Raw genomic sequence first — 14,282 nt, 5'->3', positions numbered from 1 at the left:
TGTATTAAAGTCAGACGGTGGGTGTAATATGCTATTCAAATTTGCCCTGTGCTTTTTGTTTTGTACTGTTTGTTTTTCTACTGTTTTAATTAAATTAAAACAGTATAATTAAACATACCAAATTTTGACATACCAAAGGTACTGCAGTCTGCAGATGACAGTGATATACATCAAATGCTAACATTTGTATAACATTGTACCCTGGACCTTACAAATAAAAATGGAAAATTGCAACATGCATACATGCAGTTTAATATGATACATTCAGTATTCATATTATTGTTCATTGTTTTATATTAAATACATATATTAAATTAAGTACATCGTCTTGATAATATTTTACTGAAACATTCCATACACCAGGTTTTATTTTATTTATATATATATTTTTTAGAAAGAAGTTTAAGGTCAGAGTGGACTTATATAACAAGATTGCCCATATTATCAAATTATTCCTTATGCCATTTTTCAGGTTGTGAAATCAGATGTACTGGGCTTTGAAACCTGACCAGAAGATATGACAGCACAGGGAAATTAAATTCAGGTTTGTATTTTATTGAAATTCAAATTCCCAAATGTAGAAAAATAAACTTTCTTTGATACAAGACATGAACATTACTTTGCTCTTTGGAGACCATAGCATTTTAAGAATTTGGCATCAAGAGTCAAGACAAACCAAGGAAGAGTGGGCATTTCGGTGTTAAATTGGCCCAAATGTTAAAACATGATTAATGATTAGAAAATGCTTTCAGTGTACGAAATAGTAATACTGACATTTATTAATTATTTACTGGAACTGTTAAGAATGTGCATCAAAGGTTGATTTTAACCACTAGATGGAGCAACAACCTTTTCTCTAAAAGAAAAAAGCTAAATTGGTCATCTGTGCAATTGTAAAATCTCTCCTGAACAGTACTGTGACTGACTGTCACCATAATGAAGCCGTTTTAAAATGTACTGTAGGTTATAGAGGGTATACTGTATGTGCATGACATCATCATCATCATACCCGGAAGTTATGCAGGAACGCATTTTTTTTGGCCTTGACAGGCTGACAGCCAATACATCCAAACAGAAAAGTACTATCGCATTAAACGTTGAACTCACTTTGCCACTTGATTTGCCACTCACTTTAAGCATGCGCATACCCTCTATTTTAAATGATTCTACATATTCATCTTTTTTGGCTGCAGTAAACAAGATATTATGCATTGAAAATCAAACTAAAAACGAAAAAGAAATAACTGAACACTGAATCAAAAATGCATATGATCTTTACTTTCCCAAGAAACATTCTGTAGCATGCCATCTACTGTATACTCAAATAAACACTAATATCTGGCATTAAAATTAATATAAAATTATCACAAGTAAACAGTACAAACATAGGACAATTTCACCAGGGACAAATAGTCATCTTGAATCGTACAGTTGTGGTTTTATCTTTGGACTTGTTCTTAAACTGTATCTTTGGTCAGATTTAGAGGTATATCAAAAAATCAGTCAGTCAGCCTGAAAATTCAAAACAAGTCCAAGAAAAATAGACATGGTAGCCATGGAAATGTTAGTCCAATCTTACAAGTTAGAAGGCGGTATTTTTCCAGCGCATTTTTCAGTTTTTCCCTAAGCAATTTTAAATGAAAGTACATTAGAGATTGTTGAAATAGTAACATTAAAAATCCCATTCTTACTATGGCACTAATAAGGGACAAGGCCACAGGGGTATAGAGCTCTAAGAAGAGGACACATTTCTTTGGACATTCACAGTGAGACAACAGTAAGACGTTGCATTCTACAGTAGCATGAGGCTTTGATGGTGATTTAAAGAGGGTCCAAAGCAATAAAATAATGGCATTAATGCAACATGACATGAAATAGATCAAGTCTAATGCACACAGGCTCAGGCATTCATTAAGATAGTATACCGTTTGATGGAAGTGTTTTCACAAAACCATATTCTCCCCAATTGCATAATAAAGTGCAGAATTAAGATTAATTTAGAACAGTTTTCAGAAAGAGTACTGTACCAGTACAAACCCAGCATCCTGTGTGGGTAATAAACATTTAAAAGCTGTGACATCTAGTATTTCTTCCACTTCTATGTTCTTTCTCCACAATCAGCATCACAACTTGCTCCTGTCATTTTCCAGCCTGCTAATAACGAATACAGGTTCTCAAACTGAACAAATACTGGATCAATAAATACAAAATAAATGCACCACTGTAGCATATAAATCAATACAACATTGAGCTACAATATTGCCATTTAAGAACAACATGGTGTCACTGGAGCGTCTTGTTTTGTTCATTCCAGAGAAAGCTCATGTAAAATATGAATATTACATAATGACAGAAGCCCAACAGTTGATTGGTTTGGCTGTAGTGAAAGTAATTAAGATCTGAATTAAACAATTACTTTGTTTAAAGTATGGTAGTTTGTTTTAAATTATTAAAGATTTAACATATAGGTGTTCAGTACAATACCTTCCTCCTTTAATTCAACGTCTTGTTGAGAAGGTTGAGATAAACAGTACTTAGAAGATAAATAAAGTAATAAAAGTATTGATTATTAAGTGAGAAACAAAATAGCCCTATAGTCCCTGTCAATGGAATTGACTACAGAACAGCTTGGGTCAAAGTTCAGCTACTGATATTCACAAACACTGGAACATGTAATAACATTGGACACATTTAGAATGTTTATGACGTTGTCATATATGAAAAGGTCTACTTAAGGCACAATTACAAACTGAAACAGGCAGGTCCAGTCATGTGATTTCAGTGCATCAAGATTCCAGAAGAATTGAAGACTGTGTAAAATCTCCAAATCTGTCATAACTGTAGGCACAAACGTAGAGTGATAACTGAGAGCTCAAAAGGTCATTCTGAACAGTGGCTAACATAATTTTGGAGTGAGCATGTGGTTGTAGAATACTTTTTGTTTAGATGCACCCACAATCTGTATAGTGTCTTTTTTATCTGGATATCTATAAATTAACTATTAAGTGTCTTCCACTTTTCTTCCTTGATGTGTTAAAAATACACTGTACTTTCAACTTGCTATAAGCTGTGTTTCTGGGTATATCCTAGAATACAACATTTGAATCCCGACAAGTGTCCTTGAATGGTTCAAACCTTCATGTGGAGGTAATGGTCAGCTCCTAGCTAGCAGTGGCACAGAGAAACCAATGCTTGTTTAAGTCTTAGTTTCCTCAGTGCAGGAGGATAAGAAGTCCTAGTGGGAGTATGAGGCTAAAGGGCCAAATGCCCATAGTAGAGGAGGCTCTGTTCTTCCCTTTTTCTTTCTGAGCACAACCCTCACCTCTGTATCCAGTATAGCATTGGCACTGGAAGTGTGTGCGGAATACAGCCAGCTCTGCATGACCAAGCTTCCCTGCAACCTTCAACCGGCCACCCTGGCTTGAGATGCTATAGGTCAATGGACTGAGATGCAGGAACACATCACTGTCTGAAACTTTACGCAAACAGCGTCCATGGAAACTACACAGCTTCTGACTACACTGTTCTGCTGCTGTGGACACGTTGAGGAGGTACCGACCCAGCGGTCCCCGTAGATATTGGTTCAGGCTGGAGCAGCTGGCCTGGGGACAGAGGGAATAAGTATTAAACAACTAAACTCAAGGCTATATAGAATATTGCATGAAATAAGATGGATATGAATTGCACTTACATTACTGCTTGCATAGGTAGAGTCTCCCCAGAAGATGACACCTGCAGCTCCAAGAGCAACACTCTCACCAATGGTGGAAACCAGGTCTGTCTACAATATAAGAACACATACATTTTATCATGTCGCCTAAATCTATAATTTCAATGAATGTAAATGTATATCTTCAATGTCTACTATCTTTTTGGTCTTATTTGACAGAAGCCATCACTGTTTTGGCCTATACTATTCTATTTGAGAAATAAAACATTGTGTAAAAATGATTTTGGGATAAATGAGCTTGCATAATTGAGTCACTGAAAAATGACCAATGGATTCAACTAGACCTTATGCGAAATGAAAATAAATTGTGAGGGGAGGGGGCAGAGTGGAGCGTGCATATTATTTCAACGCCACAAAAAGCTGACCACTTCGACAATGCGAATTGTGAAGACAACATTTTAAACTAGCCGTTGCAGGTGTAAAAAGAATACAGCTTCCACAATGTTTCCCCTAAAAGTGTAAGTTGTTTACAAACAAGCCCCCAGAGATAATAGTAGCCAGGGACAAATTTACTCTTGCCGTGCTGTGAGCTCTTTCGCCGAGCAAGACTGCTGTGTTGATCCGCTGGGGGACACATGCTACATGGTGCTGGGAGCTGTGTGTGTGTGTGTGTCTGTCTGTGTCTTTCGAGATGAAAAGAACCACGTAAACACAGAAGTGAGCCGGTCTACTCGCTCAGTGGCGGTAGAGACAGGCAGCAGGGCCTGTCTCTCTACTCTTCAGCAATGAAAGAGCAGGGAAAGGGAAACACCGCCCCCTAAAACAAATCTATATGAACCAAATTAATTACATATGCCTAAGTCACGTTGCAAAAATTGTACACATATGTAGCTATGTAATGAGTGGTGCCAAATGTTTATTTTCTGCCCAGAAACCTGGAAATACACTGAAATAGAGCAGAAAGCTCTGAAACCAGAAGACAATGAGCAAATTGTACTATAGCAATGCTCCCATCACAAAGGACCAAATTATTTTTGTTAAAATCTAAGAAAGTGATTCCTGTCCATTCCCATCCCTAGCACTTCAACACTTGACAGAAAGTAGCTAAGTAGCTCATAATGTCATCTACAGTGGATTTTTATGAAACAAACACAAGTTTTGCAGATGGAAAGAGGATAATTCAAGCTTTTTGTACAGCTGTACAATCAGATTAGATAGATCAATTTGGATGTATGGGCTGTCAATGGCAAATTGTGGCTAGTTGCCACCCTGCCATTAACTTAATGTCAAGCTGGCCGTGGTCTACATTCCCGGCATATCTTCGTTGCTTAACACCTGAAGCCTGTGCATATACATACATATTGGTGATGGGAGATTAATGTCTGTCTTTACAGATAAACAAGCCCAAAGTAACAGCTTGAACAGATCTACAAGCTCAGAATATTAAATATAAAAGCCTGCAGTGCAGACACCCTGCTGCCTGTTACAGAATGAGATCATATCGACATCAGTAATATCGGTTATCGGCCAAAATGTCTGTCAGTCAGTCAGTCAGTCAGTCAGTCAGTCAGACAGACAGACAGACAGACAGACAGACAGACAGACAGACAGACAGACAGACACACAGACACACACACACACACACACTCCCAAAATGATGATCAAAGCGACTAACCTCAGTTAGCAGCATCTGATCGTTGGTATAAGTTGGACGTGTGTAAACAAAAACAGGCCGTGCTAGCCCATCCCCTGCAGACGCCAGGCGCATTCCTTCTTTCACCCTGTTACGAGCAAAGTGACGCCCAAAGATTGTAGAGCGTAGAACAGTGCCCATGTATATGGATGGATAGAGAGCAGTGCTTTCAGTCCATAACCAGTTAAGTTGGTCATTACGGGCTACCTCAACATCCGGACAGCGGCCTGAGTAATTCTTGAGACCACTCCTGTAGTTGTGGTTATAACAGTCTGGAAACAGGTAGAAACCCCACAATTGGTTAGGCCTCAGATGTTTGGCAAATTTTAGTGTCTCCACCATAAACTTGCGAGCAGACAGTTCAAATTCCTGCTGTGCAACTTTTGCTACGCGTTCCGGGGGCCAGTCTTTATTTTTTTGGGCCACCATTTGTCGTGATCTCTCTCGATACATATCTTTGATATCCCAATTACGGATCCACAGTGGCCGCCATTCCTCCCAGTCAATGACAGCTAAACCTTTTGCCTCTGGCTCACGTATGTATTTATTCACACCTTCAGGCATCTTCTCCTGGTGTCTAGTGAGGCTGGCAGCTTGTGGAAGGCCTCCATTTACTGCAGTACCGTCTTTCTCATAATGGGGATAGAGCCCAAGGCGATCCTTATAGAAAATTGTGAGGTTTTGTTTGACAAAACCCTCATTGGGGGATGCCACGATCTGGAACTGCTCCAGGGGGAACCGAATACCATGCCTTGGGCCACAGTCCTCTGTTGGGGCATTCCATGCAAGTAGAACTGGCTTCTGGGGAAACAAAGGCCATCTTGTCTGCTTTAATTCTTGTGCACAGAAGACTGTCCACGGTGTGAGTAGTAGAGTCAGAAACAACCATGGCATTTGTCCTGACAGGACAAGGAGAATGCGAGATACAGATGCCATGGTCACTTTTTCTCACCTTCACTATAGGATACAAAAGGAAAAAAAACAGTTGTTTAATACTCAAAAACAAGATCAAAGCACATCTGCTAATCGGAAGGGGTGGGGCTGTAGAGCCTAACCATTTGTCACACACGCACATGCACACGCACACATTTATAAAGGCAATGCCATTTTATTTCAGCAAGGCAATTCAAAATGACAAACATTAAGACAGTGAAAAAACATAAAACGTCATTTGAATTTGAATAACTGCTGAAAAAGACTTAAAGCGCCCCAAAATTTGCCTCCCATAGGTCAACGGTCACAGGTAGTTTAATGTCTCTGCTTAAAGTTGTAGCCAGGAAAAGCATGATAATAACTTTATACGAGATGTCGATAAACAAACAATATGGTGGTGATATGAACGTTAAAGCTGAACGTGGATCGGTGTTAATTGTTTTGCTGTGATGCTCTTTTCCTGTCCAGCTCAGCTCTGCAGTCTGCACTTCTAGCTATCCCCACTTCCCAGTTCATAGTTGAGGCTAACAGTTAGCTAGCTATCTTACCTGCTCCGACGAGGGCTGCTCTCACGACACTGGTTTGTTCCTCTCGTGTGGCTTTTAAATAAACAGTACGAGGGAACACTTTCCCATAGCCCAGCCATATGAAAGTGATAGCTCATACTCTGTGAAAGTAATCCATTTGTGATAACTCTTTCATGGAGAACACATTCATGATTCACGTTCACGAACGGTAGTGATGATGAACCCATGTGATGATGAACAGGACGAGTTCATCACTCTTCCCCTCAGTGAGCTTGGACGAAGGGGGGGATTCTTACTCTTACATACAATAATTACACAATTTACCTAGTGTACAAATATAATAGTTTTATTGTTGTACAGTAACATTATTTAATTAACACTTATTCATTTAGCCGTTATAGTCGAACTTGAATCTGATAAGACAATCCTGGTGGCATCGCCCCCCACGCCAATCCCAGCAAATGGTCTGTCCTCATTCTTGATCACTGATCAGGAGGATCATGGGAAGTATAGTCCATGGGCCCAGGACAGGTCAGAATTCTCACTAATCTGTAAAGGTGGCAAGTTTGCCGTTTAGAAAAGGTCTATATCCCTAGATGATATTTCAATTTTCAACATTACATATCCAAAGCAAGTTATATCTAGGCTTAGCCTTACTTCAAGGACCATGAAGGACCAATGCTGCAGTGGCAGTGCAACTTCAAAAGTAAACATAGGCTGCTGAGTACCTTGCTTCATTGCTTGGGGCAATTTTGCTTACATAATTTACCGGTCCGGTATCTGTATTGTAAATCCACTTGATACATTTAACTTGTAAATAAAAAATTGAAATGGTAGCCTACAACATTTTGAGCCAGATTCAAAATTACAATGTTGAGAACATTCCATGCCAAGGCCTATTGACCCACCAAGACAGGACACTAATTAAACAAATTAAATTTACACAAATGGGCTACTCTGCAACTTACCAATATTTAGAAAAAACTAATGCCATTGTGGAAAAATATACTACTTGTTAATTTACTTAATTGATATGATATAAAATTAAACATGTTATTCCCAAATCTTTCTACATGCAATTTCTTACCAGCAGTCACTTCCTCTTAAATTGAATGCAATGGAAGCAGTTCAACCAGGAGTTGGTCAAGTTCCTCTTGGTGTATATGCCCAGGTCAAACCATTCTCCACCTTGGATTTAGCCAGCGTATTCCGCAAAAGTGTAATGGTTTATACTCTGTTGAACCACTCTGTTGAACTCCTCTACTGAGCTTCTATTTAAATATGTGAGACTCCACCTACATCCCTTCCTGAGTTTGACCTGTCTTATTAATTTGCCATAACCCCCAACAACACAAGTAGGCTACTGCACTTATACAGAAAAACAATGTTATAAGGGATGGACAAAGTTTAATTTCCCTTTACATAGCGGTTCAGTGTTTAACCCATTATTAAAGCTTAGTGGAAAATGCACACACAGCACAAAACATCATAGCATTATCTCTTTTGGGACAGAATCCAAAATGCCACTGACCTAAAATAAATCACATGGCCGAATGCTGGTGCTGGTGACAAGTAATAATAATTTTGACATGTTCAGGACAACAACTAAGTCATTATATGGTAAAAACAGTGACTTTCCACTTACTTTGAACTCTCTCTCTTAAAAAACGAATGCATAATTTTAAATCAAGCCAGTAAAAGAATGCCCAGGTCAAATCTTTGTTTTTATCTCTACCACTATCCAAGTCATTATTACAGCTCAAGCTCAATGATTAAAACAGCACAAACTAATTGCAGTTTCATCTCTCTCTGGACTCGGGTCAAAAAACCCTCACCCTCACAAAAAAATCCATTATAAAAGCTACATGAAGTAATAACATTTCATGAAAGCAATAAACTTAAGTGGATTTTGACACAACCCTGTTTTATCCTCAATGAAAAACAATATCACTGAGCTTTACAGAAAACCCCTTTCCCATGGAGGTTGCAATGGTGATCATTTAGGTCGGACCTTCAATTCTCTCTTATCTCATCTCTCATTAACAGACCCATGCACACACTAAACCTCCCAGCAAGGGTTGCCGTTTGCAATTTCCTGTGTAGTTTGGAATTTCCATCACGGTTAGTAGTGGTCTCCATTAGATTCTTCTTTTCCTTTTCATACCAACTTAACTTCATGTCCTCTTCCACTACCTCCATTAATCGAGGGATCTCCTCTTTGATCTTCCTCTACCTGTATGGCTACTCTCTCTGTACCTCTATAGTATGTCCAAAGTCCAAACCATTTCACAGATTACAGAACATTATTAGCCTGGACTTAGTTTGAAAAATAACTGTATAGCAATGTATGCATGGGAAATGTATTATAGGCAAATTATTTGCAACGATGGTAAACATATGCCTCCTAGACTGCAATTGCCAAAGCAGATGAAGGCTGGATATGCGAGGCTAGCAAAGTAGAGATAAATAAATTGTGAAAGCAAACCCAGACGAAATGTTCAGCTTGTTAAAGTGAATTAATAAAGAGACCATGAGACATATTTGCCATTCTAAGGTTGTAATTTAAAAAAAAATGCAAATTTAACAGTTTATAATAAATTAAAAGTGAACTGTAGTGTGCCAAAGCAGCAATTGGAATTGAGGATCTCTTATTACTCATTGCTACTCTGTACATGTGCGGCTCTGAAGTCTGGTCACATCAATGAAACTTAAAGGACAAGTCCGGACTAAAATAACAGCTTTTTTTCCTACTTGTATTGATCCCAAATGACTGGCCATGGTCCGGAGTCTATTTGCAGAATTGCCCCTGTCATCCAGTTTCCCCAGCAGCCTCCATATTTCACAGACAATATATGTAGGAAAAAACGGTGTTATTTTAGTCCGTACTTGTCCTTTAAGCCAGTCTATCAGACATTACAATATATCACATTAAACCACTTCAGAGCTTGTTGGCCACTGATTGTCAATTCCATAGGGTATGACTGATAAGCAGATCCAGGTTCATGCTTGAGGATAAAATGAGGATATTGTCCACATACAATTTGTTGGATATGGCCCTGATTGCTCAAGACGCTCAACCATCAGTCCTGAAGCACAAAAGAACTTTAAATAAATACAGATGAAAATTCACCATCTCAGCCATAATGTATGCTTTAGGACCACTACTTGCCCACAGTGCCCACTAGTTACATATTTTATCTCCTTTAAAGATCCACTCAAGTCATTGGTAATAATTAGAAAATGCTATAGCTAACATGTGGTCTAGAATTTATAATAAACATATTCCAAACAAAAACAATGCCAACATTATGCTGTATGGCAATTTTACCTGTCATCCCAATACTACTGTATGTAGGCTACCCTTTTCTGTTTCTAGACATTTTAAGCTTTATTCAGATCAGATCAGTGTAGAGACAGGAAACCAAGGGCAGAGAAAAAGGAGACATGCGACATGCACCAACCAGCCGAGCCAACATACACCTAAGGCTGACATTTGTGTAGTTATGTCACACATAACTTCAGTCAGTGACGAACTCTGGCAAATATTCAATTGCTTTTTTGTGGGAGCCATGGATCAAGATTCAAAACAATGTTGGTGTTCCACCCCGCCCCCCAAAAAGAAAACATTGCACCAATAAAGTGCCTCATGAATGAAGCTGATGAATGACTGATAACAATGAATGACTGAGCAGACCTTTAACTTCACATGTTCAGGAAATCACACCAGCAACCAGGCTGCTACATTAAGTCAAGACTTCCTTCTTTCTTGAATTTCACCTTGTTCATAAGCACGGTTTCATACATACAAAAACAGACCCTGAACTGTTTGCAGACTATGTGCTGCCAAATCAGATCATTTTTATGTTTATAGTCTTTCAAACATTTTCAGTCCTCAGTACGCTCTTTTGTGTCTAGTTGTACACAAGCTGCAGTTCACATGCAGAGGATAAACGCACATTATCTGCCTGTCCCACGCAAGGGCATCACATATCTTCAAGAGGAGGCCATGTTGGTTTGTACAAGGGTTGTTGAGGTTTCCAGCTCTAGGCATAACTGGAAATTGTGGGACGGAGTCGACACTGTGGCTAATCTGAGAATACTCCTCAGACTTGATCAAATTTCACAGAGAACAACTGGAAAATCTACATGAATGCATGGGTGATCCAGCTTTATAATTCCCTGTAAGAGAAGGCAGAGAGGGAGCAATTATTTGAAGTGACAAATTATCAATAAAAGTGTGAGATTTAAGTCGACTTTCCCATCTTGTCCCAGAAAAAGCTACCTGTTGGGCCTTTTCAGTCATCCCTTTATCAGGATATATTGCATTTTATGGACTAACCTTACACATATCTGTAATATAATCAGTCTAAGCAAAATAACTACAACAAAATCCCTTGTGGCAAGTTACGTAACCTCTTGCAACTATTCTGTAGTAGAGCGATAGAAAAGCAAGACGAAATACTACAGCATTTTAACTGAACTTTGGTTATTTATCCTTGAGTAAACAAGCAGACAATTATTAATTTTTTCACCTGAGGTATCAAGTTTTTCTGAATCCTCTTCAGCTTAGCTCTTTTACGTCCATTCTTTGTCACAATTGTCTCTTCATAGAATTCGTGGGCCAAGTCACCATCCTCATCAAAGTACAAGGAACTGTTGCAGACAAGCGACATTATTAATAATATAGCATTGAGGGCATAACAGTAATGTCCAGTAACTTAACTTTTAACAAATCCATTACTTAAGAATTCAGTCATTTGTAACCCCCCCCCCCCCCCCCCCCCCCCCTCTATCTTAAATTTTGATCTCTATTGTGCCCCACAAAACTCTCTATTGGGCGCTATCATTTCTGAGTAGGCTGACAGGAAAATGGGGAGAGAGATGGGGGGGTGACACGCAGTAAAGGCCGTCGGGATCGGGAGTCGAACCCGCAACACACTGCCAGACTGGATTACCAGCCAAGGTGCCCAGACGGCTACGCCAGCCAGGCCGGCACTATCATTTCTGTATACTTGTTCTGTGTCTCTGAGGCATAACAGGAGCTGAATGGCCTTAGTGACTTGGCCAATGCTAGGCCAGTTGCCCAGCTTCTGACTCAACAACGGGACTTGTAACCTGTGAGTAGACAGAAATTGCACTGTCCCAAATAGTGAGCATTATTGAGGACTGATACATACATGTAGATAAGACTGAAAATGGTGAAATGTAACTTGAAGACTAAACAAAGCTGATCACAACAAGGAAACACTATTCAATATCCAAACAAACAAGGTCAAAACGTAGGTGTACATCTAGTAGAAGTAGAAAAGCAATAATACTTTGAGATGTCTTCGTTTTCAAACGGGGAGATTGTCTCAAATAGCCATATTAGTATATAGCAGACAGTGATTAACTGTTGTAATGCGATCCCTGGGTATCCTTTCTAGATATTTACCTTCGTCTAGTAAACACGAAAGGAGTTGCATTTCGGAAGCTTCGTTTCGCCAGTGATGCCTGCTCATTTCCATCTTTGGTTGGGTCGTCGACGTCAACACTACCCGAGCCGCTAAAAGGCCAATATCCTTTGGATTTGGAGCCACTACCTCCCATCTTCAACTACGGGACATTATTTTCTTGGTCACAGCACTCCCAGTAGTGTTGTAGATTTACTGTACAAGAGATTCAGCACTGCAGAACAGTAAAACCAAGAAGAAAATCAATGCAGGGGAAAAACGAACAATTGCAGTACAATAAAGAAAATGCTAAATTACATTAAAATAATAACAGTCAAACTAATTTAAAATACCATTTTAGCCACCCTATCTGTGTGGCTGACTTGAAAAGAAAAAACATTGGCTTGGAAATGTATCCAAATAGTCATAAACAGCAAATTATTCCTTTCACGCTACAACCATGTTGTAGTTGCTAAAAGGCCAATGTAATAGACTCTTTTCCCAAACACATTTCATTAAGATCTCATGATATGTATCTAAAAGTCAATGTCGGAACTAGCTATGTCAGAGCCCACCTCTATTTTGGGTGGAATGTCCTACTATGACGGAGTGCAACATTACAAAAACACTATGCTACATAATCTCATGCTAATTCATTATTACAGTATATAGTTTATTACAAGTTGCACTGTCGCCAAATTCGCCATATTAGCATTAGCTTTCGTTAATTTTTCAACAACAAATATATATTCCAATGATATTCCAAAACAGCTGCTGTGGCTGCTGATGTTAGCAAATAGCATGGATGTTAGCTGCTATGGTTGCACCTAGGCTAGAATGCTAAACAAACGTGGGCTATCAAACGCCTCAGGTTAACAACCAGTCTACTTCTAGTTGAAGACATACCAAAAGGATGATTTGATGCGTTGTCTGTTGTCCAAATAAAATATGTGATTGTGTCGACTCGTATTTATGATATGATATTAAGTCGATAGCTGTTTGCTAATGTAACACGAGCAAAAGATACAGCTAACTCAGAGTCTCAGACTCTTCTGTCTTCTGACGAATCGGACTATCAACGTCATAATCCAATACCGCCACCAACTGGCACGGAGTGTGAAGGATCGAAGGATCGAGACTGAAAGTGTTTGTTTCTGAACCATGATGATTTATTTTTCTTTATCTTTTTCCCCCCTTTTTTCTCCATAGAAGTGTATATCTGTAGGCCTATGACTATGTCTTTAATTGTTCTGATGAATTGAAAATGGAGGACCCTTATACAAGTCTTTAATAGTGCTTTTTCACACATTGCAAACAAATACAAAACACAATCACATATGCTGCTGAAAACAATACAGTTCAGTGGACATTGTTACTGTACATATACCTTACCCATTTCATGCCTACCATAGTACATAGAAAAAATGTGTAATGTGTAATACTGTAATGAAAGGGGCCCGGGCCGTGGCTCAGCGGTCCAGGCACGAGGCACCTTGGCCGGCAGCCCGAGCCTTGCAGTGTGCCCTGGGTCCGACTCCCGATGCCGACGGCCCCCACTGTATGTCACTCCCCCATCTCTCTCCCCCATTTCCTGTCAGCCTACTGTCTGTCCCTCTATAAAAAATATAAAATAAAGGCAAAAGCCGCAAAATAAACATGTTCAAGAGCCTATAGCCTATATCTCCAAGGCCCAAGATACCTGGAAGATACCTGGAATAGATACCTAAAATAGGTAGAGTATGAATGAATAGAGTATGAATCGGCCTTAAGGGCCAATTTATACTCCAATTACCGCTGTAGTGATGAAATGATTTCGGCTCGTCAGAAATTTTCAGTAGCACGCCGACTTTAGGACGGTACCCGCCCCCCCTGAGGCCATGGATCTCAGCAGGAAACTGATGGATTGTGCAGTCCAAGTATAATGAGACATTACCCCAGGTGAAGGAGTTTAAGTATCTCAGGGTCTTGTTCACGAGTGAGGGGAGGACGGAGAAGGAGATCAGCCGGAGAATCGTAGCGGCAGGGGC

The 14,282-nt window shown here is 39.5% G+C and overlaps 2 protein-coding genes across 2 annotated transcripts; both read right to left on the bottom strand.

The window, feature by feature from the left end:
* Window positions 1-1,256: 1,256 nt before the first annotated feature.
* On the bottom strand, window positions 1,257-7,068 carry hyal2b (hyaluronidase 2b). The gene is made up of 4 exons (XM_079511326.1): window positions 6,845-7,068; window positions 5,346-6,320; window positions 3,692-3,781; window positions 1,257-3,602 (listed from the first exon to the last, which is right to left on the bottom strand). The coding sequence occupies exons 2-4, from the start codon at window positions 6,297-6,299 to the stop codon at window positions 3,213-3,215; spliced, it is 1,434 nt and encodes a 477-aa protein (XP_079367452.1). The 5' UTR covers window positions 6,300-6,320; window positions 6,845-7,068; the 3' UTR covers window positions 1,257-3,212.
* A 3,578-nt stretch (window positions 7,069-10,646) lies between these two features.
* Window positions 10,647-13,375, bottom strand: tusc2b (tumor suppressor 2, mitochondrial calcium regulator b). The gene is made up of 4 exons (XM_079510541.1): window positions 13,162-13,375; window positions 12,258-12,490; window positions 11,356-11,476; window positions 10,647-11,002 (listed from the first exon to the last, which is right to left on the bottom strand). The coding sequence occupies exons 2-4, from the start codon at window positions 12,410-12,412 to the stop codon at window positions 10,937-10,939; spliced, it is 342 nt and encodes a 113-aa protein (XP_079366667.1). The 5' UTR covers window positions 12,413-12,490; window positions 13,162-13,375; the 3' UTR covers window positions 10,647-10,936.
* Window positions 13,376-14,282: the final 907 nt, after the last annotated feature.

The sequence above is a fragment of the Electrona antarctica genome, assembly GCF_951216825.1.
Source record: "Electrona antarctica genome assembly, chromosome: 9".
Classification (NCBI taxonomy): Eukaryota; Metazoa; Chordata; class Actinopteri; order Myctophiformes; family Myctophidae; genus Electrona; species Electrona antarctica.
This window is presented reverse-complemented; position numbering and strand designations above follow the sequence as displayed.